At 37.0% G+C, this 9,616-nt stretch overlaps 2 protein-coding genes across 2 annotated transcripts; both read right to left on the bottom strand.

Moving 5' to 3' along the window:
* Positions 16-1,210, bottom strand: LOC107644368. Its single transcript, XM_016348206.2, has one exon. It carries the CDS (start codon positions 872-874, stop codon positions 134-136), a length of 741 nt encoding a protein of 246 aa, XP_016203692.1. The 5' UTR covers positions 875-1,210; the 3' UTR covers positions 16-133.
* Positions 1,636-5,771, bottom strand: LOC107644366. Its single transcript, XM_016348204.2, has 6 exons — positions 5,516-5,771; positions 5,265-5,397; positions 4,745-4,848; positions 3,925-4,066; positions 3,699-3,839; positions 1,636-3,471 (listed from the first exon to the last, which is right to left on the bottom strand). The coding sequence occupies exons 1-6, from the start codon at positions 5,554-5,556 to the stop codon at positions 2,107-2,109; spliced, it is 1,926 nt and encodes a 641-aa protein (XP_016203690.1). The 5' UTR covers positions 5,557-5,771; the 3' UTR covers positions 1,636-2,106.

Below are 9,616 nucleotides of genomic sequence, written 5' to 3' on the forward strand. Positions count from 1 at the left end.
TAAAATAAATTAAAAAATATTAAAAAAATTATCCGAATATGATTTGTCATGTTGGTACAAGTGTATATGCCAAAACAAATCCAAAAAGTAAACCTAGAATTCATAGAAGTAGGTAGAAACAAAAAGGGGAGAATCACCATGAAGGAGAAGTAGAAGGGGAAGCAGAAGAGGAGGAGAGACAATTATTGTTGCTATGTGACTGGTCACTTGCCGAGAAGGTAACCCTAAGCGAAGAAGCCTCTTCAGGGAGCTTCTTCATTGGACTCAAATCGACATCATCATCATCATAATCATCTAATTGAGAAGGGGAAGTTTCTGGTGTTTCAAACGGCGTTGTCATCATCACTTTGCCCTCTTCTTTTTCTTCTTGGTTCTCGTAAATGGGGTTGGATATGTACATAAGGTGCTGCTCTGGGTCCCCATTAACATTACTGCACTCGTGATGATGAGGAGGAGGAGGAGGAGGGTGTTGTTCTACTTCTTGTTGAAGTTTCTTTGGAGTAGGTGGAGCTCTGTTAATGAAGGAAGCAAGTGGGGAAGGAACAGAGACAAGTCCGATGCTATGAGGGGTACTTTCATTTGCATTTGGATTTGGTTCTTCTGCCATGCAAACAAGGGAAGGAAAAAGGAAGCTTCTAGGAGGCTGGAATACGCCTTGTGCATAAACATTGTTGTTGTTATTCTTCAAGGTTGGATAAGAAGCGGCGGGTGTGGTGGTGGTGGTGGTGGTGGTGTTGGTCCTCGGGTGGCGGCGGCGGAGCAAGAGGGAGCAGTAGAGTTCAGCAAGGAGGACAAGGATGAGGGCGAGAACAATGGCAAGGCTTAGAACCGTTACCAAGGTTGCTCCCATGATCATCTTTGATGTGGCCTTCATAATAATTATGATCTTTGGAACACTATGATGGTCTATGGAGTATGATATGGTATGGCCTTAATTTGAGGAGCTTGGCTTTATTGTTGGTGGTGTGAGGGGCAAAGGCACGGTAATAAAGAGGGAGAGAGGGGAAGGACTCCTTTTTGGCGGGAAATGTCCTTTTTACCTTTTGACAAGGGATGGAAATTGGAATGAAGTAAGTTAAGGGCATGGAATCTTGAAAACAACTCCTAGGGAAGGGTAAAGGCTTTTTCTGTTTGAGTTCTGACCCTAGTAGTAGTAGCAGCAGGAGTTAAAACTTAAAAGTTCTGACTTTTGACTACAACGACCGTCAGAACAACTCATATCATAAAGAGTATATAAATTTACAAAGCAGTATATAAAAAATATTAAAAAAAGTTTAAGAACACAATTAAAAAAAAGTTAAAAAATTTAATTAAAAAATTGATAAAATTATAAAAACCAAAAGAATTTTAAACTAATTTTTTAATTTTTAAGGTAATTGATCGTTCAAAAACTTAATAACAGATGGTGGTTTGAAATTTATTTATAAATTGATTACAACCATTTTTTGTTTGAAATTTCATAATAGTGGGCCGGTCCAATCTTTACCTTCAAAACATCCGTAATTTCTCAAAGCAGAAAAGGAAAAGGTTGCCCTCGTCCAAAAAGTAAAATAAAGGAATAGGCTGCCAGATCCTTCATTCTTCTTCCTCCGCTCCCAGCCTCGCCCTCTCTCCCCTTTTTATCTTTTAACCAAATAAAAGAAAAAAGTTCGCATAAAAGACTGCCACAATTGTGACACAACTTCAGCAATGTTCAAGAAGTTTTGAGATCTTAGTAGGCAATGACCAGTTACTCTCATGAAATACACGTAACGCACTTTTCTCATATCCTCAACTCGCAGAAGATAGGAATACGATCCATTTCTATTACAAATTTTCACAATCATGAAAGGTCAAAATGTTGCGTATAAACCACCTATGCTACCTCCATTAGTAGAGACGATGCAGAGCAACTGTTGTCAACCAACACGGGTATAAGGCCATGGCTGGTTACCAGGTACAGAAATGGATTAACGGAATAGTCAACAATCTGCAATTATAATCCCACCTGGGAAATCTTTATCAATACCGACACTTCAGATGATACCACAGCACCATGATCATAATCACTGCAATCACCAACAATATGCTAATAAAGAAGGAACTTATTCATTATAATTTTATGCGTTATGATCCTCTCAAGGCTGCCATCCTAGCAGCTAAATCATCATAGTCAGGTAACTTGGGATGCACATGCCGAGCTTCTTTTGATCCATCTGCCTGAAACGTAGCAGCACGATTGAATAGTTTGACTTTGTTAACTTCCATAGCTCCTGATTCTTCATGAGGAAGGGATGCTGATCTCGGTGGATGAGTCGCAATCCCTGGTGTCTCATCAGGTCCTCCTAAGGTTCCATTTTTCACAGAAGAGTTATCAATTTGATGTCCATGGCGAGTTTTAGACTTTCTTCTTGATTTTTCAGGCAAAGGGATGGATGGCTTTTTGCTATAATGGATCAGCAACCTATCTATTATCCTCTCATCTTCATCAGTCTTATGCCGCTCATCATCAAACAAGATTTGCAAGCCACGCTTTGATTCATCTCGTCTCCTGCTCCTTGATTTTCTACCAACTTCAGCATCTTCATTACTGCCGTCGTCGTTATTAGATCGTGATTTTGAGTGCTTCCTCCTCACAGATTTGTGTTTTAATGCAGGGGCTTCCGCAGCATCTTCACGAACAGATAGCTCATTTTCATGAATCTGTTTATTTGGTCTTGAATGTCCATTGGCCTGCTGATCTTGTTCAGAATTATCCGAACCCAACTGGGTCCTCTCAGATGAGGACCCAGCATTGGGATTCTCCGGTGCTGAAGGATATGCAGGGATGCCAGAAGATACCAAGTTGTTTTCACGTATGGTGCGTTTAGAGTTATGCTTGACATAAGGGGGTGGGATGGCATTATTGTAGTAGGACTTTACCCTAGGAGTTTCATCCCTTTGGGCTTGTCTCTCATGTACGCCACCATGAGCAAATGGCTCATTCGCATTGTTACTTGAAGGAAATCCAGCACGACCAGGAGACTTCCTAGAAGTGGCAGTGTCCTTGCTTTCTCTTAAAGGGATGGCATTCCCCCAACTATTATGCAGGTTGGAACCACCTTGGAATTGTTCCACTATGTTATCCTGAGATGAAGATCCAGTTGGTTTTAGCATACTACCCTCCTTCCAATATCCTCTATCACTCTTCTTAGATGTAACATCTACCCTTTGTGGTGACGGATCACTGCGACCATCCCTTTTCTGAGAGACCTCGTCACAACTATTTGGCTGATTGAATCCATTTTCAGGTTGTTTGGATTTATAACGAAGATGATTTTCATCTCTTTTCGAAACAACAGCTTCCTTGCCATAGTGGAGTCTGTGCTCATCATTTGGATAGCCAGGACTTCTCTGTAAAAAAATATCATGTTTGACTCCTTTCGAGGCAGCATCATTTTCATGTAATGGTTTATTATCAGTCGGATGATTATGCTTGACTGTATTTTTTCCCTGCACAAGCATATATAGTGTTTCCCACCAGGGAATTATAATTTTAGAAAATTTCTCAAAACCGTATCCCACCAGGGAAATAAAAAGGATGTGCACAAAAGTAACTATATAAAACTGAAGGAAAAAATGTAAGTAAATTTAACTATTTAAGTGTTGGGATTTTTTTTTTTTTCAAATAGACAACGAAGTTAGTCAAGTAATTAAACGGGAAAGAAAGAAGACAGCACCTGAGCAAATGCAACTGATTTTGACATCCTCAGCTCAAAAGCTTTGGAGTCCCACTTTATTGAAAATTCTGAAGCAATATCCTGCATCAAGCGGACCTTCATCTCCAGTGTAAAAATCTTCGAATTCAAATTTGCTGCAAACTGATAATTAGCAATTTAGGTGTCAGTTTAGAAACAAAATCATAAATATGTAAAACCTTTATTACAAAGGAAAGTGAAAAGTAACCTCTTGATTAACATAACATTCTAGGTCCCCGTATCTCTCCTGAAACATTTGCCGAAGATCACGCAACTCTGGTAAATCAGAAAATCTTGCCGCGGCAAACATCAGAGTGGATATAGCCTCCCTACATTCCTCAGGGCATCCACTGAAAGAAATTGGAGCAGTTGAAGCACGTTAAATATCCATTTCGAATTCAGCGCCAAATATTCAGACAGTATAATAGTACATATCAACCCACTAAAAAGAAGGTTCACATCATCATTTCACATGATATAATATTCTGATATAAAAAATGTAACATCTTAATAAAATAATTTATGTTAAGTAGGTGGTGATTAACGAATATTCCTTGGCATTTTGTTGGACCGTTCTCTACTTCACATGCATACCATAGCATTATATGATTATTATTTTTAGATAATGAAATCTAGTCACAAAATTGAGACAGAAACATATGAAAAAGGATTGGATGAAGTTTGAATTTTGAACAAGATACAGCCTTGATTCTGTCACTTTCAGAAACCTCCAAAAAGAAGTGGCCTGAGAGATATGACCACTTATTTCTCTATGAGACGTTGTTCGGCACATTTGAATATTTGATTGGAGCCTGGTTTGACAATTCTCCATCACCCATTGAAATAATCCAAAGTTTTACACATTACACAACTAAAAGATTTATAATTCCAGCTTTATCAAATGATCAATTCAACACACATATCAAGCCTGACAGATTGACTTGATCAATTATCATGGAAAAACAGCTTTCTGTTTGGGGGAAAATAAGAGAATCAACATGTAATTAATAGTTAAAACAGATTCGTACCTTAGTTTCTGCAGCACTGAGAGGTGTTTCAACACAAAATCGCATGATTGCTCAATAAAATCATAACAAGATGACAGTGTCAACTCAGCAATCAACCCTTCAGCCTGTAATTGTATAACCATATCGCGAACAAGATTAAAGCTCAAAAGTTAAGGGAAAAAATACAGATAATATTTGGCACAACTTTATGAAAAGCTCTCCTAAATTCATTTTCAATTATAAAAGAACAGTCACATCAGAGAGTCTTGCATCCTCTATATGCTTTAGATTTTAGAAACAGAAACATTTTCTCAGCTCAGTCAATTTCAATTCTAAAAACAAAACATATCTGAAAATCCTTTGACTATCAGTTGAATCAAGCTAAGACCAAAACTAACACGTTCTTCTGAACACGAAACGGAAGATTGAGAAGCTGTGCATTGAACTCAGAGATCGAGTTCAGCGAAGAATCTCATCTCGCGTCATCGAGTCCACAAATTTCATGAAACAAAAACAGAAAAAAGAAATAAAAATCAATTACTCTGTTGTAAGCATTGTCCTCTAAACGATTCGCAAGCAGATCAGCGATGTCTCTCTTAAGAAACTTCTCCGTCGCCTTCCTCCTCCTCCTTATCACATCGATCCGATTCTTCGTCTGTTTAATCAACGATTTGCTGAAAAAAAAAATAAAAGGAGATTAAATGAGAAACGAAAACCACAATCGACGTAACGGTAATGAGGTGAAAGTTATGAAGAAGGAAGAAAAGAAGAAGATAAATCAAAGTGCGGAACCATTTCGCGGCGAATCCCCGACCGAGGAGGCCGTCGAACATTTTTGAAAGATCTGATTCGGTGGCGCGACTCAGTGAACGAGCTGACTCGGGAGCTCAGAATGTGAGATTCGCCATTGACGAAGCCACGTTCATGTTTCTTACGCTTATTTATTCTTCGTTTTCTTTCTTCACACACAGCAATAGCACAGAACTCTATGTAGTGGAAGACCAACAACTGAAACCAGAAGAAAGGGAAAGCAAATAAAAGAGAGACAGCAGAATATTATTATTAAGGAAATAAAATAAATGAAAATAAAAATGCAATTTGTTTCTTTTACTAGAGCTAAGCAAAAGGACGCTTTTTCAAGGTTAGTCAATTACCGGAATGACCTTTGGCTTTTGCGCGACGGTGATGGTAACGTGACCGGCGGTGTTTTTGGTAAGAATGATGGAGGCTTATATTAGGTGTGCTTGCAAGGGAGGGAAGTAGATTGAGGAGAGGCAGATGAACCGTTGGATCTTATGACTGTCTACGGCGCTTTAAACGTGATGAACGGTCACCATATTGGATTCGTGAGACCAATAGATGGAATCTGTGTGCTGAGCTTTTGTATCAGATGTGGTAGGTTTTAACTTTTAACTGCCGTTTCTAACGGTTTCAAGTTTCAACGGTATCGGAGAATTGTGTAAGAACAGAATATTGTCCATTAAAAAAAATAATTTCCGGATAAACCCCCCTCCCCCCTTCCCTTTTTACAATGCTACTATTTTGTTAATAATAGAGTTTTTTAAATTAATTAAATATTTTATTTATGAAAATATACAACATGTTAAATATTTATGAATTATTCTCTACATACAAGCGTTTTTTCCATACAAGTCATTTATATTCACGCGCTTTCACATTTTTCTCCGTGTCTCTTCTTCTTCTTTTTCTTCTTCTTCTTCGTAATTTTTTTCTCTTGTTATCATCGTCATCAACACTACCTCTTCCTCCTCCTCCTCCTCTTCCTCCTTTTTTCATTGAAATTTCTTCTCTTCTTTTCTTTTCTCTTTCTCTTCCATCATAAGTTATCTTGTTGTTGAAAATAATAAATAATTCAGGTTCAGATTGTCAATTGAACCAGAATGAAATTGATTATTGTTTTGAATCCAATTAAGTGGCTGAGGTGTGGTTCAATTCAGAAGAAAAAATATAGTATTAGAGGAAACATTTTTTTGTATTTGCAGCAAATTTGGGTGTAGCACGAAGATATTTGGGTGTAACACGAAGATATTTGGGTGTATTTTAAGAATTTTTGGGTGTATTTTTTTCTGATAAGTTCTACATAATTCAAAACTCTTCCTCTTCCTCTTCCTCCTTTTTATCTTCTACTACTTTTTTTTTCATCATCATCACCGTCTTGTTCTTCTTCTTTTTTTCTTATTCATCTTTTCCTTTTTGTTTTACCTTCTCAAAAGTTTCTTCTTGTTTTACTCTCTTAACAAGAATAAAAACAAAAAAAATCAAAAAAAGAAGAAGAAGAAACACATAATATTACAAAATTACTTGGAAGATGATGAACATACATTCATTTAACTAAAAGAAAGAAAAAAATAAGGAAAAAAGAAGAAAAAAAAGCAGCATTAGAGAAAATATTTTTCTGTATTTGCAGCAAATTTGGGTGTAACACAAAAATATTTGGGTGTAACACGAAGATATTTGGGTATATTTTAAGAATTTTTTTGTGTATTTTTATTCTGATAAGTTCTGCATAATTCAAAAATCTTCATCTTCCTCCTCCTCATCTTCTACTGCTTATTTTTTTTATCATCATCACAATCTTCTTCTTTTTCTTATTCATTTTTTCCTTTTTATTTTACCTTCTCAAGTTTCTTCTTGTTTTACTCTCTTAACAAGAATAAAAACAAAAAAATCAAATAAAAAAGAAGAAAAAATACATAATGCTGTAAAATTACTTGGAAGAGGATTAACTTACATTCATTTAACTAAAAAAAAGAAAGAAAGAAGGAAAAAAGAAGAAGAAAAAAATACAGCATTAGAGAAAATATTTTTCTGTATTTGCAGCAAATTTGGGTGTAACATGAAGATATTTGGGTGTATTTTAAGAATTTTTGGGTGTATTTTTATTCTGATAAGTTCTGCATAATTCAAAACTCTTCCTCTTCTTCCTCCCCATCTTCTACTGCTTCTTCTTCCTCATCTTCTTATTTCATTTTCTTATAATTCTTCTTGGGAGAAAAAATCAAACAAAGAAGGAAAAAAATACATAATGTTGCAAAATCAATAGAAAGAAGAAGAGGAAAAAAATTGCAGCAACAACAACAATAATAAAAAAATACCGATAAAAATAAAACACGCGAAGAAAAAGGAGGAGAAATGCAAAGAAGAAGGAGAAGAAGAAGGAAGAGGAGGAGGAGAAGGAGGAACGCGAAGAAGAAGAAGCGTCTTCCATAATGGTGAGTGAGAGCGCGCTTTAGAAACGATTGAGTGACGCGCGTGTTATCACGCTCCAGTGGGTGAATGTAGTTTTTGTTAGACTTGGTCCAACTTATAAGACTTGTAAGCCAGAAAGACTTGTATGTATAGCATAACTCAATATTTATTGTTATTGGTGTAATCAGGGATTAGGGATGGCAACGGGTCCCATGGGGCAGGGACATGCCCCCCGCCCCCGCCACCCATAATCTGTCCCCGTCCTCATCCCATCCCCGCAACGGGTAATGGGGACCCCGTATCCGCCAGGAATCGGGGTCTCCACGGATACCCACGGATTTAAAAAAAATCAAAAAATTAAAAAATAAATTCACAGCAAGCAGACAAGTTTAGAATTCAATTCAACTATAATACAAATTCAATTCAATACATATACAAATTCAACTGCTTTCATCTCACAAAATTATTGAATCTTCTTCACATATATAATGAATTTAACACCTCATCTTCATCTATTTCTAATTTTCAAATTCAAAATTTTCAAACTGAAACCCTAACCTCTCCAAAACATTGTGTCCAATGGCCATTACAGCATTTAATCCACCATAAATCTATTCATTTCAATAACAGACATCTATTAATACATAAATCTTATACCAATTTCACATATCTCGTTCCAATCTCATCAATTTCATCAAATGTAAAACTAGTTTCATCAATTCTTTGTTATTCTTTGACACCCAAATTTGATGAGTAATAAGAATAGAGCATGCAATGAATTCAAATACTGAGAAAGAAAGAAAGAAAGAAAGAAAGAAAGAAAGAAAGAAAGAAAGAAAGAATCAAAACTGAGCAGGTTAATACACTGGATTGTGAGGTGGCGATGCCTATGGAGGTGGAGGTGGAGCAACGGCGCAAGTGGGGGCGGCGACGTGGTTGCAGCCTCACCAGCGATGCACTAGGTGGTTTGAGAGGAAGAGAGGGTCGCGGGTGGTTGCGACGACGCGGCTGGAACCTCTTCGGTGACACACCAGATGGTTTAAGAGGAAGAGAAGGAAACGCGAGTGAAGACAGAGACGCGGGTGAAGACAGAAGTGTGGGTGGGACAGTGACGCGGCTAGAGCCTCGCCGGCGACGCACCTATATATATATATATATATATATGAGGGCATTTATGTAATTTCATATAAATGGATATTAAACGGATATTCACAGAGTGGGTACTTCTTCTCTCGCCCCCTCCGTTTATTAAATGGGAATCCGTACCCGCTAGCCGCGAGAAAAATATGTCTCCCAAATTTATTCTCCAATAGATAAATTCTCACGGATACTCGCCCCGCCAGAAAAATTGCCATTCCTATCAGGATAAAGAACATAAATTTTTTAACTGCATTTAAAATATGTAATAAACCAAACTCGGGTGATGTGCATTCGGAACGTTGTAGAGAAATTTTTCTATTCTCCACATTCTAGATAAGCACAACCATGCCTATATATAGATATACTTCGAGACAAGTTTGTTTGTACATTTTCTTTTTAAATTTTCTCAAATTTTGAAAACATATAATATAGGCCGACAATACATAGTCTTAGAAGATATCAACTGATTAAAGGCAACATGATACTAGTTGGGGTATTGAATTTTGAGGTTGATTTGTCTCTTTTTTTTTTATTATTATGTAA

Source organism: Arachis ipaensis, chromosome B05, assembly GCF_000816755.2.
Source record: "Arachis ipaensis cultivar K30076 chromosome B05, Araip1.1, whole genome shotgun sequence".
Taxonomy (NCBI): domain Eukaryota; kingdom Viridiplantae; phylum Streptophyta; class Magnoliopsida; order Fabales; family Fabaceae; genus Arachis; species Arachis ipaensis.

What these genes read in the sequence shown, in the direction of transcription:
- LOC107644366 (XM_016348204.2), bottom strand. Translation starts at nt 5,556, where the DNA reads ATGTTCGACGGCCTCCTCGGTCGGGGATTCGCCGCGAAATG. An exon ending in TCAGTGCTGCAGAAACTAAG is followed by an intron (nt 4,067 to 4,744) that starts GTACGAATCTGT and finishes AATTTCTTTCAG; the next exon opens with TGGATGCCCTGAGGAATGTA. An exon ending in AATCAGTTGCATTTGCTCAG is followed by an intron (nt 3,472 to 3,698) that starts GTGCTGTCTTCT and finishes ATGCTTGTGCAG; the next exon opens with GGAAAAAATACAGTCAAGCA.
- LOC107644368 (XM_016348206.2), bottom strand. Translation starts at nt 874, where the DNA reads ATGAAGGCCACATCAAAGATGATCATGGGAGCAACCTTGGTAACGGTT.